Raw genomic sequence first — 25,186 nt, 5'->3', positions numbered from 1 at the left:
CATGCACTACTCCATACACTCCTCAGCAGAATCCTGTTTCTGAAAGGAAAAACGGGTCCACAATGGAGATGGCCAGATGCATGCTTAAGGCCAAGTCTTTGCCTAATAAATTTTGGCTTGATGCAGTAATGTGTGCCAACTATGTGCTGAATAGATCACCTACACAGGCATTAAAGACTATTACACCTTATGAAGCATGGAAAGACAGGAAGCCTTCACTTTCACATATGAAAGTTTTAGGGTCTCTTGCATATGTTCATTCCCATCTCAGCTGAGACATAAGCTTGATGACAAGGCAGTCAAATGCATATTCATTGGTTACAGCCAAGAGAGCAGAGGGTATCGGTTATATCAACCAAATACTGGGAAGATTATTGTCAGTAGAGATGTGATCTTTGCTGAACATTCAGCTTCTCCTCTTGTGGACTGCAAAGCAAAGCCAGATATTGACATGTTTGATGCCTTTTAATCTTGGTTACCTCTGCCATCATCAGAAGAGGATTTTGAGCAGCAACATGAGCCTCCTGCAGGCCCTCCACTAAGCAATAATCAGCCACAACCTCATGCTGATTTGCAGGTTACTCTTCCGGTACAGAATGATCCCATTACTCATGATGCACTCATTGAAGAAAGAGCTGTCAATAGACAACAAAGGCAAGTTCCCAGATGGCTTCTGGATACATTGAGGGACAGCAAACAAGATCAGCCTTTTGCTGCCCGGACAAGATCAGGGAATAGACAGCATGGTCACTTTCTTGAGTTTGCACTCCTTGCTACAGCTTGCAATGAAGAGCCTTTGTGCCATAAAGATGCTTTTGACAGCAAAGATTGGATGGATGCAATGAAAGCTGAGTTACAATCTATTGCCAAAAATGACACATGGGAATTAGTAGATCTCCCACCTGGCAAGCATGCCATTGGTACGAGGTGGGTCTACAAATTAAAAAGGAAATCTGATGGCAGCATAGATCGATACAAAGCCCGTCTTGTTGCAAAAGGGTATGCCCAACAACAAGGCATTGACTTTGAGGAGACATTTGCTCCCACATCCAGGATTACTACCATTCGATGTGTCATTGCCATTGCAGCCCATCATCATTGGCGAGTGCACCAACTTGACATCAAGACCGCTTTTCTTCATGGGGATCTGCAGGAAGAAGTTTATGTCACACAACCTCCTGGCTTTGAGGTTGTTAATTCTGAAAATAAGGTATGCCGGCTTAGAAAAGCCCTTTATGGTTTGAAGCAGGCACCCAGGGCATGGTATGCTAAAATTCATGCACATTTACTATCCCTTGGTTTTCAGAATAGTCCCACAGAACCCACTCTTTATTTCCGTGGGAGTGGATCTGATTTTTTAGTGCTGATTTTATATGTGGATGATATGCTTATCACGGGCCCAGATATTCAGCAAATTGCAGCCTTCAAGGCTGATTTGCAGCAGATTTTTGACATGTCAGACATGGGACGGCTCCATTATTATTTGGGCATTCAGTTTGCTCATGTTGAGGGGGGTATCATGATGTCTCAGTCCAAGTATATTGGACAGCTCCTTGATCGTTTTTAGTTTGAGGATTGCAAGCCAATCTCTACTCCAGTGGACCCTCGCTTCAAATTCTCAGTTCATGATGGGAGCCCACCATGTGATATCACTCTTTATCAGCAGGTTGTTGGATGCCTTATTTATTTATGTCATACCAGACCTGACTTGCAGTATGCAGTATCTCAGCTCAGCAGATTCATGCACATGCCCAGTTCACAGCATTGGCAGGCAGTGAAGAGAGACTTCAAATATCTCAGAGGCACTCAAGATTTAGCCCTCTTCTACGGTGATCAGGGTTCACTTACCATGCATGCTTACACGGATAGTGACTGGGCAGGATGTTCCGACACCTGAGTGTCACATATTGGCAATTGTTTTTTGCTTGGCAATTCATGTATTTCTTGGCTCAGCAAGAAGCAACCGACAGTTGCCACGTCTAGCTGTGAGGCTGAGTACAGGGCAGCTTTCACCACTACAGTAGAGTGCGTTTGGCTTCGACAGTTACTTACAGATCTTGGTATTTGCCAAACATCCTCCACTATTGTCTACACTGACAGCCAGAGTGCTTTGGCCATTGCGCGTAACCCAGTGTTTCATGCACGTACCAAGCATATTGAAGTTCACTATCATTATGTTCGGGAGCAGTTGTCAGCAGGAGACATAGAGTTGTCCTATCTTCCCACAGAGGACAACATCGCAGATATGTTTACAAAGGCACTTCCTCGTCCCAAGTTCGAAGTCTTCCGACAGGCTTTACACTTGGTTCCCTTTGTTACATGATCTGACATTCCTTGTACATTCATAGGTGGCTATATCATTTTGGATGAACATGTGCCACCATGACCAGAAACTACCAGGTATTCTGAGACGTTTCCAGAGTACTTCAGCCCATCCCATGGAGGGGGGCTTGTAGGCCATCTTCTGGTGGTTCTAGTGATGCCCTATAGGCCATGGTATGTGCCTTGTAGGCATAAGTGTAGGCACTTATAGTGTTAGTGCCTTCTAGGCCACATAGGACACTTAGTCCTATGTGACACCTAGGACACTTAGTCCTAGGTCTAGGTACAAGTACTTTGTACTTGTGTTTTCTTCATCTTATTTAAGATTTGACGTGACTGCTCTATCGACTCGTCTTGTACCTGCACTCTCTCTCTCTCTTCGTTTCGTATCTTCACTGAGCCACCACCCACGCCCGTGTGCATCTCAACTGCCTTGCTCGCCACCTCCTCTCCACCACGCCGCTGCCCTGGCATCACTGTGACGCCGCCCCGCCAAGCTCGTCGCCCTCGCCGACAGCGGTGTGCCGCCCATCGCTACGCCGCTGCCCGTGGCCACGCCTTGCACCAACCTTACCCTCTTGCATTAATTAATTGTCAAGTTACATTAACCTGGGTTAGTTGCGGTTAGTTTGGTTAGATAGGCTTGGTTAGGTTACTTGGTTAACTGAACTCGGATTGAGTTAAATTAGGACCTAGGTTAGGTTAAGGTAGTGGGCTAGGTTAGGTTAGTGCTAAGTAGGGTTAAGTAGTTGGGTTAGGTTAGCCTAAGTCAGTTTCCTAACAATCCTAGTAGTCTTAGGTTAGGGCTGTCATAACTATCTTAGATGACTTAGGAACCGCCCCACCCCACTCAAAAAAATTATTTTTTATTTTATTTTTTTTACCTTTTTCCAGCCTCTTTCTCACAGCCATTTCGGGGCCTTTCCTAGCCCCGTTCAGACTTATTGCAGCTTCTTCATTGACCTTTCTCTCGAGCTTCTCCATTGACATTTTCGTGGTTCTACATGCTATATCAGTTTCGGAATTTCTTTGCAAGGAAAGCCATACATTCAAGCTTTCTCTCTCTCCCGTGGCAGTTCACCATGGCACCCCAACGTCCCCCTCTTGAGTCACTTGATGACAATGATGAGGCTGCTCAGCATGAGCACTTGCCTTAAACAGTGGGTGCATCCACTAGTGGTACAAATGTTCCTACTACCACTCAGGCCCTCTCTCCTACATCTCGGGTTATTCGGGCTCAATTCCTTGCAGTGTTCTCCTCCATGCTCCAGCAAGATACATCTTTGCAGTTGGGACAGCAAATGATTAGTCAGCAGTCTCAGCACATTGGCCAGGTTGTCGCACATGCATTACCGGACAAAGGCAAGCAGCACATACTCCAGCATGGGGTCCAATCAGACAGCCAAAATGCATTCTCTACTCCACGTCGAGGTTTTATGGCAGACGTTGCACACACAACAAGATTTCAGCCCAAGGGAACTCTTTCAATTACCATCTACAACCTCTTGTACCCTATTACATTGGATGTGTTACATCAAATATTTTCCCCTTTTGGGCTTACTGAGAAGATTGTCATGCATCAAATTTCAGGTGGTCTACAAGCTGAACTACACTGTACCTCACAGGCTAGTGCACTGCAATCACGAAACAGCTTTGCAAGGTCGGGATATATATGACGGTGGCTGTACATTACACATTCAGCTGTTAGAACTGACAAAGATGTCGTTCCTAAGGTCATTCCACGCTAAATGTGGAGATAAAAATGCCGTAGAGCAGCCACCTGTTTTTGGAGCTATGATTACTAGAGGGGTGATGACACAGGCTAAGCAAGCCGATAAAAATAGCCACCCAACATCTGAGGAGAATGCACATACACACACTTTTTTTTTTTTTTTTGTAAAACCAAGATACTTATATTATGATACATTCATTTACATCTGGGCAGAGCTCAAAAGAGAGCCAAAGCCCTATCCATCAAAAGCAGTAAAAGAAAAGCTGAATACAAGAAACATCTAAATCTTCCTCATGTAAGGCATCATATAAAGACTGCCGCAATGAGGCTCGGAAGAACTCATATGGCTGCTGAAGTGGAGAATTCAGATATGCTTGATTGCGCTGTAACCAGAGGGTCCATAAAGCCCAATATCTGATCCAGTGGAAGAAAAGAGAATACTGTGATAAAGAAGCTGATAGTTTGCCATATATCCAGAAAAACCTGTAGAACCTGTGAGCTGGGAATCTGAGAGATAAGAAATAGGAGATTCTGTCGAGAAGGTCTCTGGAATATGAACAAAACCACAGTAAATGCGGAATACTCTCAGATGTAAGATGACATCTTGGACAAAGGGGCGAAGCTATCCTTCTTTGAGCCAATTTCACCCCTACTGGAAGAATACCAACAATACATCGCCATAGAAAGAGTCGTTGCTTCAAAGGCATTTTCAATTTCCATATCAATTGCAATCTTCCTTTCCACCAGGCTAATGACTTGTTCAAATGCCATAGAGAATTAGCATGATGGGCAATCCAGGGAGGAGGTAATATCAAACGATAAGCCTGTATAGAAGTCAATAAATTCAAAGGCTTAGAGGATATGCTTGTATTTGAAGAGCAAAGGTGCCAATCTTGAAGCCTGTCTCCGACATTCAATGTCGGAATTGGGATCAGAGGGAGTAAGAGATCAGCAATAGCTTTCCAAATGGGTCGATGATGCATCCCCAAATTGTATTGTCGACATGCTACTGGAAAAGTGAGAATATTTCCTTGCATATCCACTACGTCATCAATGAACCGGATACCCATTTTCATAAGATTGTAAGCTCTGATGGGTTGTTGAACAGCAAGGGGAGGAAAAGACAGCACTCCAATGAATACTTTCCATTCTGAGTGAAGAAGCTAAAGAAGCAGGATGGGGAGACTATTTGATGTGAGAGAGTACTTGCTTCCAGTCCTGAATCAAGGAATTAGAGAATGGACAACGAGGGATTTTACCTTGCAATTTGCCAAGCACCACTTCCGATGGATCAACTAGCCAGTGTCCATAAACATTAGTGCTCATCTGTCCACACAAAATTGCCAACATGATAGACCAAGGCTGCTGTTGTTCAAAAAATGTCTTGAGCATAGTGATCTTTCTTGCCAACACATGAAATTTGATGTTGATTATATTCAAACCACCATGCATTCTTGGTGAGCAGAGCAAGTCCATTTTGAGCAGCCGTAAAGCTTTTTTATGAAGCTTTGTTTTCCAAAAAATCTCCATGGCTTGAGACATAAAGGAAGTGAGATCTCGAGATGACCAATGTAATAGAGGAAGATAGAACTGAACATACGCTAGAACAATAGACTGGACAATTCGAAGCCGTACATGCAGAGGCCAAGTGGAGATCTTCCAATATTCTAATTTGTTCTGAATTTTGTTTGCCACCCAGGACATTTGTTGCTTATTGCTGATTTTCCAATATTTTCAGGATAAACAATCTGGTCTGGCCACTAATTTTAAGACCAGCTACTAGCCCAAATTCTGAAAGGGTATCCATCAAGAGGCGAATCTCCAAAGGACTATTCTTTGGCATGAAGAATGAATCATCTGCATAGGCCTGTGCAAGGAAGGGTCGTGAACCAGAAATCTGAAGCCCCTCTAGCTGTCCATATAAAGTAGCAAAGGGTGTGAAGCAATGGCATAGAGCAAAGCACTGAGAGGGCATCCCTGTCGAACTGAGCGTTCGAGAGTCCAAGACTCAGACAAATGATTCCCAATAAAGCATTGAGCAGTGGAATTTGAGTAAAGCCAATATATGACATTAACTAGCTTTGGCCGAAAACCAAGTTTTAACATGATTTGAGAAACATAATCCCACTGTACTGTATCAAAAGCCTTAGCCACATCCACCTGCATGACCAACACATCTTGTTCTGAATATTTTGCATATTCCATTGCGATGATAGTGTTAGAGATATTGTCATGTATGTGCCGTCTAGGAACAAAACCATATTGCCTGGGATGAAGGCCTTCATGAAGGATATCCTTTATCCGATGTACCAACATCTTGGCAATCAGTTTGTATATAACCGGCATCAAAGTGATGGGTCTCCAGTCGTCCATAGTCTCACATAGAGGTTTTTTGGGCACAAGCTTAACCAGACCATGCTTCCAAGCTGAGAGAAGATGTTGAAGCTGCCAGGCTACATTTATAAACTGCAGAATTGGACCCTTCAGTTCAGGCCAAAAGGCTTCAAAAATTCAACCGTCAGACCATCCCAACCAGGGGATTTATGTTTACCCAAATGCCTAAGAGCTTCATCCAATTCAACATCCGAAAAAGACATTTCCAGCATTGAGGCTTTTTGCAATGAGACAATAGGAGAAACAAACGCAGTAAATTTGTTACGGGCTGAAATAACCTGAGGTGTAGAAGATGATGGCTGAGAAAAGAGAAGCTGGAAATGATCCAAACACTGTTTTTCTAGCTGAGATAGAGTCTGGGTCCAAAGGCCGTCTGGTTTCATGACCCTCATGATAGATTGGCTTTGTCTATGTGCATGTAAGTTCCGGAAAAAAGATTTCGAGGAACAGCCCTTATCTAGCATAGGTTTAGCTCTGGCCCAAATCTGCCATTTGGACAACTTGCGTTTATCATTGGCATCAATTATGGAGGAAGCACAAGACAATAAATGCTGCTCAGAATCAGATAGAGATCTTTGATGACTAATCTGTACCAAATACTGCTTGTATGATTTTGCCCACTGGATATGTTGTCTGGTTTCTGCCATGTACCATCTTCCATATTCCTTAATGACATTTTGAATACGATGTATGAAAGAGGTCCAAGCAAAGTCCAGATCCTCCTGAGCGTGGGAAAGCAATGGCCTGCAAGCCAATCTGATCATATGCTGGAAATTTTCATGAGAGAGATATAATTGATTAACCTGTAAATTTCTGACTGAAGAGAGCTGCAAGTCATCCAGAGGCATACCAAAAGAAAGAATGAGCCATAGTGGAGTATGATCAGATAATTGCTGTGAATAATCAGTCCGCATTTGACATGTATATTCATCATATTGCTGAGCATGAAGAAGATAAAATCTATCAAGCCTGGCCCAATATTCTGTGAAAGCATTATGATGATATGTAAATCCCATAACTGATGGGTGAGTTGCTGTCCATAAATCTGCAAATTGAAGAGATGATGTCATATGTTCCCATTGCTGAATTTCAGAAGGCAGCATATGGGATTTATGTGTAGTGTTGTCCTTCCAGTGAGGAGAATTGTTGAAATCACCACAAAGTAGTGCATTTGAAGACCAAGGATATTGCTTGATGGAGTTCCACATTTGAGCTCTTGAAGCTGAATTTTGAGAAGCATACAAAGATCCTATTTCAAAAATCTCTCCATTAATCATACATTGGATAATCATCCATCGTCCACCAAGATCATTATATGCTATCAAGGGTTGCAGATCATGTCTGGCTAAAATGCACAGCAGAGAACTGTTCAGATCCTGAATAAAATATATCATATCCCGAAAAAAACCCATGCTGGCCAGCCAAAAAATGCTGATTATGCTCTTGTAGACACACAACATCCGGATGAGTTGTATTTATATAATGCCATAAAAGCCTCCATTTATTCTGGTTGCAGAGGCCCTGTATATTATAGGAAAAACATGTAAGAGAAGCACGCATGAAAATATATACAAGAGATGATCTGTCCTCAAAAAGAACAGGAGGCCTCAAGCCTCTGCCATTGCCACAGGGTTTTGCTGACCCTCAGCATCCAATTCCCTGATAATATCATTTTCTTCACAAAGGGGAAGACCCTTCTTGACTGCATTAACCCATGCCTTTGAGATGGGGTTGCTTGGAGAGGTAGAAGATTGTCCTGGAGAAGGAGCAGAGGCATCCCAATTACGAGATTGGAGAGGTCTTTGTTTGAGGGGCACCGTCTTCTTTGCAGTTTGCCATCCCTCATGAGAAGATGGGTTATTTTCCCCTAACTTGCTTTTTCCTTTATCCTTATTTGGAGCTGAAATGGCCTGGGTCCCTGTATGAACTGAAGGCTTTGCTCCTTTAACTTCAATCTTTTCCACATATGTCTTCTGACCTCCTTTATTTGATGGCAGAGGGATAGCTGCTGGAGGAGGTGGATGAAGGATAGAGGGACACTCTGAAGCAAGATGCCCAAACTTGTGACAAGAAAAACAAGCTCCAGCAAAAATGCCCCATTTTAAAGTGAAATATTTTTTTCCCAAATTAACACCCTCAATCTCAACTGCAATAGAGGAGGGGGTCGGTCTATCAGTATCCCACAAGATGCAAAAATGATTTTTATTACCTGTGGGACGAGGAGGACAGATCACTTGTCCCAATGTCATAGCTAAACCTGGAAGCTCTGTTCTCATGTAATCTGGAAAATCAACCACTTCAACCCATACTGGGCAGTGATGCTTGATGAGATTCTGATAGTCCTTATTAGGGGACCAGGGCATAATATGCACCATTTGTCGACCAAAAAATAAAGGAGACATTTCCAACATCTTTTGTTTTGTCAAGGCATCCAAAAGATGTACTTCATAAAATCCTCGGGAGGCAAAATAGACTCCTTCTACATAGCATCCACCTAGGAGAGAATTCACCCATTGTCCCACATCATTAGCAGAGGGAATTTTGCCTGGGAAAAAGATGATCACTGCAGTTTGAGAGAGCTTCTTCAAAGGATGCACAAGAGAAGGCAACTTCATTTTGTAAGTGAGTTCCGGAGCAGGTTGAATCCATTCCCTTCTACTTTGTTGAAAATCCTCATTCAACATATCAAACACATATGAAGCATCTTCAGAAGAAGGAGCTATGGGGGGAGAGGTTTCCCGTGCTTGTCGTTTGGGTTCAGGAGAGAGTGCTCTCTTGACATAATATTTGTTTGCTTCTGCCATGGAGGCTGAGGGATTCAACAAATATCAAACGATGAGAGAAAGAGAAGGCTGAAGCACTGTACTGACGAAAGGAGAAGCTGGCAGAAACTGTACGGGAGGAGCACCGGAGTGAGGTACGTACAGATGTACGGATAGGCAACAGAACAATACGGAATATTGACACAGATAAACTGTCAAAACTGTACGGAACAGAGGGGGTGAGGGGACACGACGGGGCTATAGCTGTACGGAGGAGGAAGGGATGTACAGACGTACGGAGGCCGGAAGAAGCAAAGATGTACGGACGAACAGAAGGAAGTTGAGAAGGAGAAATTCGATAGCGAGGAGGACAGCCGCGGGTTCAGACAAGGCGTCGCACGGATTAGCCGAAACAGTACGTTCAACGCCGTACAACCGTACGTCGTCCGTACAGATGTACGGACGGAAAGGGATCTAAACGGGATCCTGGCTCTGCGTCGACCTCCTCTCTCACGCTCTCTTGTCGCTCCTCTCTAAGCGCCACCACACCCCTACACACACACACACGCACATACACACACACACACACACACACACACCATTTCCTAGAATTGATGTTCCTTATACACCATCTTTTTGCATAGCAGTTAACGAGGCATAAAGCTCGTTGCTTGATTTGGTCAAAGAATGATCCCTTTATAGCCAGTTCCAAAAAAACAAAAAAAAAATTGTACCCGGCATTTAATTAGTCATAAGGTTCCAAAAAAAAAAAAGGGGCCAAAAGTATGGCTGTCAACCCCTTCATCCTCTTCTCCAGCCCTCTCCTTTCTTCAACCTTCTGTTCCCTTCTATCCCATCCGTCTTCTCTTTCAGTTCAGCTTCCTCACTCTGACATGGCAACTTTGTCCGAGATGGCAGAGAACAAGACAAAAATCCCAGTGTTGCCCACATTCCCAGTTAACTAGCAATTGGATGGGCTCAATTACTGCATTTGGCGGGTAATGATGGAGTCTATGTTACAGTCACATGATTTTCGCAGATGTTATCCTGATCGGTGTTGCCCGACCAAATCCCCTTGCACAAGACCTTGGCATCTTGGCACAAGGTTAAGAGGGGGTGTTACAGAGGCTGCTCTTTTCTGCCAGAAACATCTTCCTTTTCCACCCTGTCTCCTCCCTCCTTGTATAGATCTATGCAGACTAGCAAAGTGGTGTTCAAGGCGAGATTGTTTGAGCAGTGGACTGTTTGGGAGTGTCAGAAATTGAAGCGCCTAGTAATTCAGAGAGAAGGCTAGAGTATACGTTTATTAGAGGTCAACATCTCCTAATGTCACCTAGAGAGAGGGCCTTGCTTGGGCACAATGAGTGAGGCTAGGATAGATGAGTGAGGGCCAACGTTGTGGGTGTGCCCACACGGCTCATGGCATAGGTTGGGGCCCTTTGGATCTATGTCACGAGGACGTGAAAAGTGATGTAAAGTATCTTCGTAACTCAACCTACGCTTAACCCGAGGTTAACCATGGTTAAGTGTTGTAATGGTTTGGCCGTGAGGGACTGGGTAGAGGAAGTGCACACTTCCTAGAAGTTCCTAAGGGCAAAGTCTAGGTGCACCACTAGGTCCTAGGGGCAAGGCAAAGGCTTTAAAAGAGGGGTCTAAAAGTTGGGCCCAAGGACAACCAACGTTGTCCTTAGTATGGAGGTTAGGACTTTAATGAAGGGGCAAATGGCAAGGAGGAGGTGCCATTTGTCATGCATGTGTATGCATGCCCTTCCCCCACCTTCCATCTCTCTCCCCTCACTCTACCAGAGGTTGTGGACGTTTTCAGTTGTTCTTGTGCAGTTTTTGAGCTGTTTGAGCTGTTTCAAGCCTGTTTTTGGCCGTTTTAAGTCTGTTTTGACTATTCCAAGGCTAGTACGCACTTCTAGGAAGTGCCTGAAGTCATTTCTGAACTTTCTGACAATTTTCGTACGGACTGTACAAACGTCCGTACGGCTGTACGAAATCCGTACATATGTGTTCAGCTGCCTCCAACAAGTGCCTGGGGTTGTCTTTTGCTGTGCTGGACCTTTGTGCACATGTTTCTGGCTGCGTGGTGGCTTTTGGAGCTGTGCAGGCTGCAGGAGGAACTTTCCCTGCTGCTTTTGGCACCCTCTCTTAGGAGGACTCAGGCACAGATCCCGAGGCAGTCATTTCGGGGCAGATCTGTGGACCATCTTTCCTCTACAACTCTTTCTTATTCACCCTCCGCTCTCTACCTTCATTTTTCTCTTCTCCTGATTGTTGGAAGACACTTGCACCCTGCAGGGGAGGATAGGTGCAAGGAAGGAGCTCGCCCCTCTGCCACAAAAAGTGGGAGTTGGTTCCAGGTTCTATTTTTCCTTGTTCTTTCTTGCTTTGCAGATTTTTGCAGTGCATGCGTGTTGTGTGCAGTCCTTTCAGGACTCCTACAAGTTCTAGCAAGCACCCAAAGGCAAGGGTGATCCTGTGGAAGGCCTAAGGACAGTGTGGATGCATGTGATAGCCTTGAGGCTACCTTCAGCTCAGTTTGCCAGTGGTTTGGATGCATGAATGCCTCTAAGTTGTGTCAAATCAGAAGTGAATGCTTGAGTATGCCTTGCCAGTGGGAATTCTAGTGGTGCACTTGGATTAGATGCCTTGAAGACAAGTAGAGGATTTGCAGAGAGGAACAGTGCAGGGTTGAACCCTTGTTGTAAAGCATTTCCATTCAGAAGCATTAAATAAATACCGTAAGGTGCGCCAAGGCATTTGGGGCCAGTGGGTGCACTGTGTACTATTTTCATTGAGCAGGGGCATTCTAGCCTCACCTTTGTTGTTGTTGAAGCTTGTTTCTAAGTTGTGCTAAGTGATTGAAGTGACTGAAGCTTGCATTGTGGCCATTTATGCAGTTGATGATTCAGTAGAAGATCACTGCCCTTTTGTTTATAGAAGGCCGGTTTCAGATCTGTTGGCACGATACCCTGTGCTGGAGGGGTCGCTGCCCATGTGCCCCTTCCTGAGGCCTGCTTTGCTGCCACGGGGCTGTAAGTTTAGGGGAGAGAGAGAGCAAGAGAGAGTGAGCTGAGAGCTGAAAGCTTGAGAGCTTAGTCGCAATAGAAGAGTGTAAGAGTACAACTGAAAAGGTGAGAGATAACACTAACCATAGTTAGTGAACTAACTCCGGTTAGGGGGAAAAACCTCTTAAAGAGGGAAAAGTGCCCCTAACTAGCTTATTAAATTACATTGGTCACTGCTGAATTATATCTATAATTCTAACAGGGGCAGCTCCTTCTGAGGCGCCATGGATGGGCTTGTGTAGGGGCCAGTTTGGCCACCTTTTTGGGGCAGATACCCCGACCTAGTAGCATGAGGCAGATGCTGCCAGCGGGCTTTCCGGATCCAGACGGAGGATTGCTTGCTTGTTTGTGGCAGCAGGAATTGCCAATCAAGTGCAAGGAGAAGGGAGTCATTTATCAAGGCAGGCTTTCAGGCAGGACCTCAAGCCACGAGGAATTGTTCCTGCTGACTCAGGTGGCTGTATGTTACCAGCATGTCTTTTACTTGGACGTTATGACCTGGCAGATCCAAAGGGGGTCTCCTAGTGTTCTGTTGCAGCTATTGTTTGATGAGCTGCTGGAGATCCGGATGGGTCTGCAGATTGCCAGTGAGGGGATCCAGACACAGTTGATTGATCCTTGTGAGCTGTTATATGCCCATTTTCATTGGAGCACTGAAGCTCATCGATCTGGCAGCCCTGTACCAGTTTGGACTTGAGAGGGGGCTATCTGGCTCTATGATACAGGTGCCCATGCATGGAAGCAAAGCTTGCACCAGTGGCAGTATCGGTCAGATTATTGTTCGAGTACCTTCTGTTGGAGTCATGTACCAGTACCAGTAGTTGGATTGTTGTACCAGATGACCCAGTGTACCATTACCAGACCAGAGAAGAGTACCTAGCACCTGTGGCCTGGGAGCAACAGTTCCAGGTTTCCAATGATCGTGCTGAGGCGGTTTGCGCCAAGAGGGGGCTTCTTCGACAGTACCTGTGGCGGTCTTCAGCGATGGTGTATCACACGATGGATTAATCCACTTCTTCCACGGCACACCTAGCTCCCTGGCGTCTCTGTTCCATCCAAGAGCTGAGAGGGGGTGTTAGAGGTCAACATCTCCTGATGTCACCTAGACAAAGAGGGCCTTGCTTGTGGGTGTGCCTGCCCAGTGAGAAGCTAGGATAGATGAGTGAGGGCATGTGTTGTGGGTGTGCACACCCCCCCGAGAATAGACTAGGGTAGGTACTGTGTGGTCCTCTTGGGCCCCGTGCTGGTCCACATGCTTTCCATGGCAGCCACACCTTGCTGCACATTGGGGAGGCCTAGAGGCTAGAGGGAGGCGTGCTGGTCAACTCATGGTAGGACAGCAGGGGTTGTCCCTGGAGGAGGGCCAGTCGGCCCATGTGGCACAATATTCCAGCCCCTTGTAGGGCTACTAGCAGCCCCTTATGGAGGGTAGAGGTGGGTCGGTCCATCCTCACTTGCTAGTCGGCTGGAGGGCAGAGGGCACATCCCCTCTTATAGGCTTGTGCAGCCTCTTTTGGAGGGCTAGAGGCAGTCGGCCCTAATGCCCTGCCCGTTGGACTGCAGGCGAACTGCAGGCCCATGCTTCGGGGCCTTGTGGAGCCCTATAAGAGGGCTGAGGGGGGTCGGCCCCCTACCTAGACTGCTGGGTCCGCCCTAGCATAGAGCCAACTGGAGGAGGTGAGGGGCTATATATAGGCCCCCCCTCACTCCTCATTGTGCATCTCATTCTGGAGCAGCATAGCTAGCTCAGTTGAGCAGTTCTAGAGCAGCATAGCAGCTATCCAGTGAGCTCTCAAGCAGCCTGTTTGTGCAGAGGTTTCCCCCCCATTGCAGCGGGGCTTTTTCTTGAGATCACTTGCAGTTCTCTTGTGCTTTTCTCTCCTTCTTAGTGTGGTGTGTGAGGCGTGCTCTCTCTCTCTCTCTCTCTCTCTCTCTCTCTTCCGTTCATTTCCGCTGCACTTCACACCCTAATCCCTATATATACATGTGTAAGACTAGAATATATCTAATCGTACAAATTCAAATTTTTATTGTTCTTAGCTGCATCCCTGATCCCTATTCTACTATATGCAGATGAAGAGGTCCTACTCTCCTCATCGATCACGGACCTCCAGTGGCACTTGGATGCACTCCGAACTTTCTATAAAACACGATCTGAAGGTCATTTTTTGTAAAACCAAGGTCATGACCTTTAACACATCTCGAGCAGCCTCAAATGGGGAGCAATTTACCCTTCAACGGGCACCAATTATACATACTTGGGAGTCCTTTTGGCAGGTCCGATCTTCATGATGAGACCAGCTTTGCAGACTCATTTGGGCAGAGGGTATGTCGCACTTGCCGAACTCGAGCGTCAATGCTTTCATAGGACCAACAAAACCAAGTCTCTTCTCTTTGACTCACTTCTTCGTTCAGCTGGGATGTATAGTAGTCCCTTTTGGGAGACATATCTATCAGAGACAAACTCGTAGAGAAACTACAAGTCCTACTTCTCGCTCGGATGATCTAGAGGAAGCAATGGGTCCCACATCATATTGCTAGCCGAGTTTAGGGCTACCCCTCTAAAGCTTGATGCAACTTTTCAAGTGGTCACATGTCTTCATGGAGTCAAGGACCTTGGCACCACGATGTCCAGATGACGAAAGGTAATGTGGCTGGCCTTCACCTCCTCTATTGCACTAGAGGCAAATGGGGATCAAAGGAGTTGCTATGCTCATACACACAGATCATTTGCAAGCTTGGAACTAACTCCACTTGCATATCATGAGGTGAACTAGATCATCACAGAGGACCTATTAAGGCTTCACACGTACAAGACTTGGCTAGCGCCTCATGAGCAAAACCGTCCATCCCAAAGATCTAGTTACACATTCTCACATAGCACCCCAACGTATGCCGAGATCATTGTTTGTGAATCTTAGAGAAGGGCTAACCAAACCACCCAGCTATACTCATATCCATCTTCCACATGCACTGAGGATCTTGATTGCACAGTTCCAAGTATCTTTGGACAGACTACGGATTGAGACAAGATAAGCAAAGGGAACTCCACGTGAGAGACAGATCTGTACTTTATAGGAGATCGAGATAGAGGAGCACTCTGCATTTGCATACCTGAGTACTATGAGATCCAGGGACGGGTAGCACGTAGTCTCCTTGTTGGATTAGATTTAGGGCAGCCACATGGGCCACCCTTGTCAACAACATTGGCTGAATGCATGCTCAGGCCAGCAGGAATGGCTGGTAAATGGCGGCCTGGTTGGCCTGTTCAGGTCAAGTAATGAAGGGCTGCAGATCTGGTTAGCAGCAGCAGGTCGGGGCAGAAGACAGGCCAGACATGACGGCCTGCCAAGTGGCAGGTCGGCAGTGGGCCAGACTGTGTCGGCTGTTAGGTAGGCCAATCGGCCCTCACCAGGTCAGCTGGATTACAGACCTGTTTGGGGGGGGTCGATCCCCTGGTTCTATAGGTGTTCAGCCTGCATCTCTGAGGTTGAAGAGCAGACAGCCTAGGGATCGGTATAAGTCTTCTAGGTGCTCATTGTTTGGGCAGATCTACATCAAGAGGCTGGAGGAGGAAGCTCTATTGAGGGAGGGTCCTCTAAGACAGAACAGACCATGAGAGGAGGAAAGTGAGCTACATACTTTCGAGAGCATGCGACTGTTGTTGAGACGCTAATAATTACAAGTTGCATTAGCCTTTAGATATTATCTAAGGTTGACGGGTGAAAAAACTACAAGAAAACGGGGGGGGAGGGGGTGGGGGGGGAGAGAGAGAGAGAGAGAGAGAGAGAGAGAGAGCGAGAGACCTGAGGAACTTTGACAATGGTAGAAGCTGCGACAATACAATAGCTGAGTGCCTTGGAAATAAGGGGCAGCACGCAGTCCTTGCCAGGTAGTTCCAGATGTTCTAGGGATAGTAGGAGACAGGTGAAATTCATGCCTAGCAATTCCATCTCCATCTTCTTCTTGTCAAAGGAGAACCTGTGCAGTTATTATCATCTTTTTATCAAAGGAGAACCTGTGCCTTTATATACTTATATGCTTGACGTGCTTGAGCTGCCAACGGTACCCTGGGGCCTATATAGTTGGCCAAAAATAGATGCCCAAAATCTTCATGTAGAATTTCTAGCCGGAGGGGTGAGAGGAGTCCTTTGAGGGAGGGGAAAAGGGAAAGGTTAAGGTAAGGTGAGAGGCGATTAATGGATCTAGAAGCTATGATTCTAGTCTCTAGAAGGGTCCATGACTGTTCCCCAAGCACGTATATAGAGGGGAGGGAGGGGGATGTGGCTAAGCAAAGACAAAGAGGGGGAGGAGAGCCTGAGAAAAGGGGGGAGAGCCATGGAAGGGGCAGAGCATGAGAGGGGAGAGCAAAAGGAGGAAAAAGCGGAGGGGAGAGGCATGGTGTATATTAATAATAGGCAGGCGCTTAGGTTAATTACTAGAACAAATTAATCAATTTCCGTGAGTGACTGAATATAGGACCAAGAGGAGTGTTCACAATAACATTTTCCCACAAAACTTGGGTTTCCAATTTTTGGGTTTTTCTTGAAAATTTGCCAATGCCCTGGTTTGGGAAGGTTTTAGTGATGATGTTGGTTTGAAAGGGAATTGTGCCTATTTGTCCAAGTTCAACTCTCTCTCTCTCTCTCTCTCTCTCTCTCTCTCTCTCTCTCTCTCTCTCTCATCCTAACCTCCACATCCACATCACTCGTAATCCTTTTTGTTGTTGCTTATGCTTCTGGTTCCACCAACCTTTTGGGCAGGCCTAAAGTCATTCATTTCTTTCACTTATTTAGCAAAATATAACTAAATTGCCTAAAAGTTTGTACAGTTTATAAAATTGAGAAAATATATGTTACAAGTGAAAATGAAATTGTTGTAGGTTCATTGTATATAGTTTAGAGGTTTTCTATGAAAATTGATATGTGATTGCTAAACATGCCCACTATTAAAGATGAGGGAATGGGGGGAGCACTTCTTGGAGGAAAGCCCACCATGGACTTGTTCGAGTGAAGGATGGTAATTTTATCCCCAAAAGGGACTATTAATTCATGCTTTTTTTTTTTCTAACAAGGGCCAATAGCTCTTTTTCACGAGTAGGGTGTCGAGCTAACACTAACAAACAAGTGGCACACGTGCCTACAACACTGCCCCCAAGTGGCTAAGTGGCCCCCAAGTGACTAAGTGGCTGAGTACTAAACTGTTGTTGTCCCCCTTTCAAAGGGCTTCCAAAATAGTATCTTTCTAATAGCTGGGGCGTTAGGGGCAATGCTAACAAAACATTGAAAATCGTATTAACTACTCTTTGCGCACCCAACAAAATCAATCTAATCCTAAAATCAATCCCCACATTTTGCGTTCCTCTTTCCTCCATGCCCCTCACATCCTCTTTCCTCCCCTTCGCCTCCCCCCCTTCCTACTACTCCCTCCCTCGCCCCTCTCCTTACCTCTCCCTCCCCCTCCCTCTCATGCTTTCCCTCTTATCCCTCTCTTCACTCTTCTCATTGTTCCCCATTTTTTGTTCTCGCCCTCTTCTTGCCCTCTCACAACTTTGGCTTTCTGCTTTTCTTCTCACCTTTCTTTCGCGTGCCCCCATTATTGCCCTAGGTTCTTGCCTCTATCAGCCCTCTCCACCTGGGTGTATGATAACCAAGTTTTGCCCTTGGCTTTGTCCCTCAAGCCTCACAAGGGAATCCGGAGCATGAGGGGGTTCTTAAATGCACGAAAAAAGCTAAGCACATGCCACAATCGTCGCTGGTTCCCATCAATGCTCACACCTTTTGGGCTAGACCCCAAGAAACTATAAGCGATAGCTAGCACTGCATGCTCCATGATCAAATGCTTCACCCATAGCTTCATCTGTACCTTGTGCATATAACAATTTCTCCAAAGTTCATCACTTACTACCTAATTCCCACAGCATGCATACTATTGAAGCATTGTGCCCAGGTTCATGACTCGCATGAGGGGAACTTAGCAAGGTCTCTGCAATATCCCCTAGCAACCCTTTGCGATGGGTCTCTATATAGCTCGATTGCTCGGTCGGTCTGTCCCCTGCTATGGTGCCTTTTGCCATACTTTCGGAGTCTCTCTGTGATTTCCTTTTGTGGCAATAAAAGATTGTGGTCGAACTAGATTCTGTTCTATGCGCAGGGTCCCAAGAGGAAGTACCCCCAAGAATGCAACTATTTGGCTAGCAATGACACCTCTATGAAAGCTAACAGTGAGAATGGCAATTGTGCTTGGGTAGTGTAATGAATATTGAGGAAAGCTTCCAAAGCTCAAGGTGATTGTTTTACGTGTATGAAAATTTTTCCAACACGCAAAGTGAGAGGAGTGCCTGATGGTGACGGAGCAACTAATGGCTACAGTGATGGAGGAGCAACTAGCTATGGTGGCCAGACCTCTAGGTTATGGGTTAAGGTATGGTTAGTTAGATTGGGTTAGCCCTATTGGGTTAGGTTAGGTGGTTGCATTAGGTTGGGTTATGTTGGGTTAGGTTAGGTGGCTACATTAGGCTGGGTCATGTTGGGTTAGGTTAGGTAAATGTTGTAGGTTAGCCATCTCTTATGTAGTATAGGTCTAATTAATCTAAATTTTCAAGTTATAGTTTGAATTCATTTTTTGTTACACAAAATAAGAAAAGTATTGGCCTTGGTAGCATGATCATCCGAGTTTTGCATTAAGAGAATTTATAAGAAAGTATACCCATTATACCATTATGCTAGAATGTTTGAATTTGGTCAAGCTAAACCTATTAAGTAATAGAAGAAAGCTTGATTCCAACCATTGCATGTCTTTCCTCTCTCTCTTTGAGTTCATCGTTGCACTCAACATTTTGTGCTCCCCCCTGGACTGCATGCTACGATTTGCTTGACAATGATTTGCATCGCTCAATGAGGGAGACTCCAGTGGAAAGGCAATTGTCCACACAACGAACGAATGAAAGACCATGGGATTGAAGTGAAGAACCAGCATGGCCACTATGATTTGGCTTTAACATTCGGAAATGCCATTGGGGAGTGAAGTAGTTTACACTAGAGAAACCAACAAAGTGCAAGCAAATCAACTAGTAGGGAATGTCAGAGCTAATGGGCACAAGAACAAGACGTCAACTAAGATACCAACATTAACAAGAAGAGATGATCACTAGGATTGAAGGGTTGAAGAAGATGAATCCTTGACTGAGAGAAGTGAGTAGGTTGATTAGGTTGCCAGCACCGATGCTGAATGAAGAGAGGAAGAACGGAGTGACCAAAAGAGTCAAAGAACCCCACCTGCAACAAATTGAGGAAAGTTTTGGCAAGAACAAGGAAGAAGATACTCATCACCATCATATAAAAGAAGATCAAACTAAGTAGAGCAAGTGGAGATGACAAATTTGAAGGCATTCCACCACTGACCCCACCAAGCAGAGTCGAAGGAGCAAGAGGAGCACATGGGACATGAGGGAGAGAATCCCTGGTTTTATATGTAGAATGTCTTGTAAAAGATGGAGGAAGAGTACTTGATGTACGTCTCTGTACAAATAGTACCCCAATGAACACTTTACCATGTGGGATGAGTTGAAAGTTATGTTCCCAAATAGGTTTGAGTAACAAGGAAGATGTACTGGTAAAGCTGAACTACCTAAATTGAAATATCAATGTACAACGTTACTACACAAAATGATGGCATTGGCCAATCAACTTGATAACATGCAAGACAAAACGGTGTTGTGGTCCTGGTGGATGCATGGTCTTACTCAAGGAGTAGAGTTATGCAACATGGAGATTACGTACCCAATAAGGATGTATGAGAATTTCTCAATAGATTGCAATCGAGAAGGGGAACATGGAACCCTAGAAAAAGAAGAAGGTTTTGGTTTGAGAAGTGGATAGCAACAAAGATGAAGGAGAAGAGCTACTGATCAAAAAAGACACCAGAGTTGAGAAGGATTAGCTAAAGAAGGTTCTAAAAGAAATGGTCATAAGAGGTAGCTAAGAAAAGGGGGAGGCCTAGTGCCACAAGTGCAAAACCAACAATCACATGGCAAATGAGTGTCAATTGGGTAGATATTACAACATCTGCAACCATCTGAGCCACATAATTAAAGAGTACTAGTTCAACAAGCAGACAAATGTCCCAACAAGATGACGTGCTACTCTTTGGCAAAGAAGGACACTAGAAGAGCAAATGGCCATTGTGAAAGAAGCAACTTGACATGTTGCAGAAGTGGGTGTGGTGTCATCAAAGGCAGATACAATGGTGTTCAACAAGAACACAAGGAGCAAACCAAACAAACCTAAAGAAGCTAAGAAAGAAAGGAAGAAATGAAGATGTAAAGAAGATAAGCCATGAGCTGAGCAAAAAGAACCACTCATCAGAGTGGGAGAGTCATCAGGTCGACAACGATATAAGGATTGACCGATGGGCTGAACTAAGACATTAAAGAGTGCAACAAATGCAAGAGTGAGGATAAAGCCAAAAGACCAATAGAGTAAAACAAGATCAACTAATCTAGAGATAAGTTCCAAGAATTGAACGTGAGTGATCTCAATCAGTCAACTGATGGAATTGGCTCCCCATTACACAAAATTCTTCCAAAGTCTAGTCATGGACCAATGATTAGTAGAGGTATCCACACCTCGAAGGATAGAGGTGACTAAGAAGATGATATGGGACAAAAAAGGTGCTAATGATCGATGTCAAAGTTTGGAACGATACAGTGAAGGGAGTGCTCATTGATGGAGGCTCTAGAGTGAATATCTTTGATAAAGGGCAAAAGAGGATAACTGTTGAAGAATTTGAAGCCCTTGCCTTTCGAAATTTAGATGGCGGATCAGAGGTTGGTGATTCTCTTAGGCATGCTCAAGGCGTCAAGAACAATGGAGTCAGAGGCTCAAACACATTTTATGGTAGCCCACATGTCTTGGAATCTCAAACAGAAAGAGCCAATGACGACTGGCATCGATGATTATCTTTCTGATGCCCCACTATCCTCATTGACTTAATACCAAAATGGGATCAAGCACTTTCTAGCCAAAGGGTTCCACAGAATAAGGCCCTTAATATCGGAATGGGCTTAGGCACTTTTTGGCCAAAGGGTTTCCACAAGGCCCTTAATAAGGACAGGGCCCAAAAAATTATTAAGAACATGGCTCCCTATCAACTTATAGCCGGTCAATTATACCGAATGGGTAACGATGGCATAATGTGCCACTGTGTTCAATGAAGATGAGTTCATCGAGCTATTGGAAGAAGCCCATTCGGGTATTGCAAGAGGGCATTTAATAGGACACCTTATGCCCCGCAAGGTATTATGGGTAAGGATGGTATACCGTGCCATTGTGTTCAATGAAGATGAGTTCATTGAGGTGTTGGAAGAAGCCCATTCAGGTATTGCAAGAGGGCATTTCATAGGAGACCTTATGCTCCACAAGGTATTGGCCTACGCTCTTTGCAGATGCAATCGAATCCACTAAACATTGCGACCCCTGTCAAAGAGATTCCATGCTCCAAAAGAAGGATTATATGTCCCTTACAAGAATTCTTACAGACCAACCATTTGAGAAGTGGGGCATTGATTTTATTGGATCTATTAGTTCAGCAACTAAAATAAAGGGACATAGGTTGATATATTATCATGGCCATTGACTATTTTACCAGAGGGTGGAAGCCAAGGCAACTAGGAAAGCTAACGCTAGGGAAACAACTAAGTTCCTATATAAAAATGTGATATCACACTTAGGCCTCCCCTTGGAAATCGTTAGCGATTGAGTGAGTTTCTAATAGTTCATAGAAAATCAATGAGGATAGTGGGGCATCAAAAAGATCATCATTGATGCCAAATGGGCATCAGAAAGATCATCATACAAATCCTTATGGGTGAGTTTCTAATAGTTCGTAGAAAATCAGCCCCTTACTACCCTAGAGCAAATGGCCAAGCCGAGAGCTCTAACAAAATCTATGTAACACTATGGCATGCAGGGTGGAGGCTAGCCAAGGTGACTAGGAGCATAAGCTCACCACTGCATTATGGGTCTATTGCACTACATACAAAGTTGCAACTAATTGCACCCCATTTAGCCTCACCTTTGGGATAGAAGTGGTAATGCGTGCGGAATTCATAGTAATGAGCCTAAGGGTAGCCGTTCAAGAAAGATTATCAAAAGAAGCTATCCCTAAGAGGCTAATAGAGCTTGAGAAACTTAATGAGACCAGACATAGGGCGGCATACAGCATGAAAGTTGAAAAACTACGAAGAAAACATTGGTTTGATCGTAACTTGAAAAATAGGGACCTTAGCAAAGGTGACCTTGCATTACTATATAGTGTAAGGAACACCGAACCGAAATTGAAGTATCGCGGTATGGGTCCAACCGAGTTGTAGAGATCACACCATAAGGGACATGTTGAATTGCAACCCTTGATGGAGTAGAGATGGATAGCTATATCAATAGCAGTGAACTCAAGCATTACTACGGCCCCCTGACTCAATAAAATCTTCAAGTAGTCCATAGGGAGAAAGAGGTTGCTTGTATAAAAAGACAAGTGATCAGGGAAGCTTGCGCTTGCCACAATAACTCAAACAAAAAATCTTAATGACAAGTTTTAAGGCAACTTTAGGATATAGGAAGATGTTTTCGATAATCTAACAATCAATCTTGATAAGTTGCCAATTCAATTATAGGCTAATGGATGAGAATTGTACATTCTGAAGTAGCGTTGGCGGACTCGGGAGCAAGCCACAACTTCATCTCGCAGGAGGTATGGGAAAGATTGCCAGAGGTACTCCTTAAACCCAACCTTGCCAAAATACAAGCTATTAATGGTCAAGGCATGCTAGCAAACGGTTGCGTAGATATTGAAGTAACCGTAGACAACCATAGGACAGGGAGTCATTTCTATGTAATTCCCATAGGCATAATTGACGAACAGGTCATTTAGGGCAGGGAATGGTGCTTGCGCATCAACTACCAGATAGGTTGGCGTGAAAGAATGGCAACCTCGACAAGTGGTATACGAACCTCAGTGGTGCCTTTATGGCACAAGATCAGAACAAGAAACCCACACCAACAATTGTAGCAGCCCATCGCCCCCAACTCCTCAGGCACCTAACAATGTTGCTACTTCCTCCTCATTGAAAGCCCCATTGCAGTCAAGGTAACCACGAACCAAGCAAGTTTGAAAGAAGAAGGACCATGAATAAGCCCCGTAAGCATTGCTAGAAACCAACACCCTATTTGCCTCCTAGCAAGATGCCTCACCAAAAATGCACCCCATAGAAAGGAAAAGAACGTGCCACACACAACCAAGGCGACAAGGCAAATCTCGCTAGGTTCCCAAGACATTACTATAGGCTCAAGGTGTTGAGGATTTATCTCAATATCATGTGATATCATATGTGCATAGCACTAACACATAGAGTGCTAAAAAGAAAAGGGTTGGAGACCCTAACTCTAACCCTAAAGGGGTTTATATATATTCATCATTTTCAACTAAATCTAGTGTATAGTTAGTCATTTGTGGTGTGCTCTCGAGTTGTGCTCTCTCTTCTCATCTCCCACTCTTCTTCTCTCCTCTCTTGATATTTTTTATGGTATCATAGCTCCCTTGCATTCCACTGAGGCATCGAGATCCATATGAGAGTGTGATTGAGAGGTTTTGGAGTGTCCTCTTTGTGAGAGTGTGATTGAATGATTGAGAATTTCTCGAGTGTCCTCTTTGTGAGTTCATTTCTATTGAGTTCATTTCCATCTTCTTGAGTTCATTTCTATTGAGTGAATTTCCATCTGCTTGAGGAGAGATATATTTCCGTCATAGATTCCATTTGATTTCATTGTGAGCAAAAGAGTTGAGAGAGAGTTTCTTACAATCCATCCTTCTGTTCTAAGAGAGATTGAGAGTGTTTCTTGTGAGAAAGAGGAAGGTCCCCTGAGAGAGAGAGAGAGAGAGAGAGAGAGAGAGAGAGAGAGAACTTAAATCTCTTCCTCTACTATAGTCGACAAAGAAAGGTTTCTGCTTCTGGGAGAGAGATAGGGAGACCACTTGCTTCCCTCTACAAGGTAAAGGCTTCTTCAAGCCACTCCAAAGGTACTCCTACATCTAACACAGTGCCTGGACTCTCATGGCTTCTCCATTGACTAGCCACAATGAACCTTTGAGCATCTCCACTAGCTAAAGCGATGGCCTATCTACAGGTGACCGTAGCATCCCAAACGACTAGTGTCATCGAATGAATGACCATAGCTCTATGTACTTCTCAACGGCCTGGCCTTTCAACCTAGCTCTATCTACACAGAAGGCTCCTATGCTCCATCAGCACCAATAGCCAAAACCTCCATCGAGTGGCTTCCACAAGGCAGTGCCAACTTAGCAACCAGATACGAGAAGCGCCTCCAGACATCCATGAGCAACCTAGCAAACACAACTCCAAGGTGACTCGAACATCGCCTCTATCAGCCTACTGACAGCCGCGATCTCCACAATGAGCTCCTACAAACTTCAAATGCCTACAAAGGCTCCATGCCATAGCGCTTACAATGACTCAGAGTTGGCATCTCCTAAGCCAAATAATTGCACCAACAAATGCCTCCTCGCGGCCGGCCACCTACAACAACCTCATGCAAAGACCACCACCATGTGTAGCCACACCTTCAATGATGAGCATGCACAAAGCTATAGCGAGTAGCAACAGGCGACTCCAACTAGATGCCTACAGGACTACCAACACGACAAGAGGACAACAAATAAACTTCAGACGACCATCACGCATGTCTGCAGTTGACGACCGTCTCCACATGCAAGCCCTTAGCGAGCACTTGACCTCTTGGCAATCAAGTCATGGCCAACCGAGCCTTGACACTACTCCAATGAAGCTACTCCATGCCTCCAGCTCTAAGGAACACAATTGACAACCT

The 25,186-nt window shown here is 44.9% G+C and overlaps 1 protein-coding gene across 2 annotated transcripts in view; it reads right to left on the bottom strand.

Moving 5' to 3' along the window:
- Nucleotides 1–16,452, bottom strand: part of LOC147891941 (mannose-P-dolichol utilization defect 1 protein homolog 1-like) — a 31,786-nt gene extending 15,334 nt beyond the window's left edge. The window contains exons 1-2 of one of the 2 annotated variants that reach the window (XM_087388465.1): nt 16,303–16,452; nt 16,091–16,265 (exon numbers count right to left, since the gene is read on the bottom strand). In XM_087388465.1, coding sequence (XP_087244591.1) covers nt 16,091–16,243 — 153 coding nt within the window. In that variant the 5' untranslated portion in view covers nt 16,244–16,265; nt 16,303–16,452. Of the gene's footprint in view, nt 1–16,090 lie in introns of both variants that reach the window. The other variant, XM_087388464.1, reaches the window with a different exon arrangement.
- Between the last annotated feature and the right edge of the window lie 8,734 nt (nt 16,453–25,186).

Source organism: Dipteris shenzhenensis, chromosome 17 (genome assembly GCF_047967505.1).
Source record: "Dipteris shenzhenensis isolate YYH24624 ecotype China chromosome 17, Dip_SZ_1.0, whole genome shotgun sequence".
Classification (NCBI taxonomy): domain Eukaryota; kingdom Viridiplantae; phylum Streptophyta; class Polypodiopsida; order Gleicheniales; family Dipteridaceae; genus Dipteris; species Dipteris shenzhenensis.
Note: the sequence above shows the minus strand (reverse complement) of the source record. Positions and strands in the feature narration are given on the sequence as shown.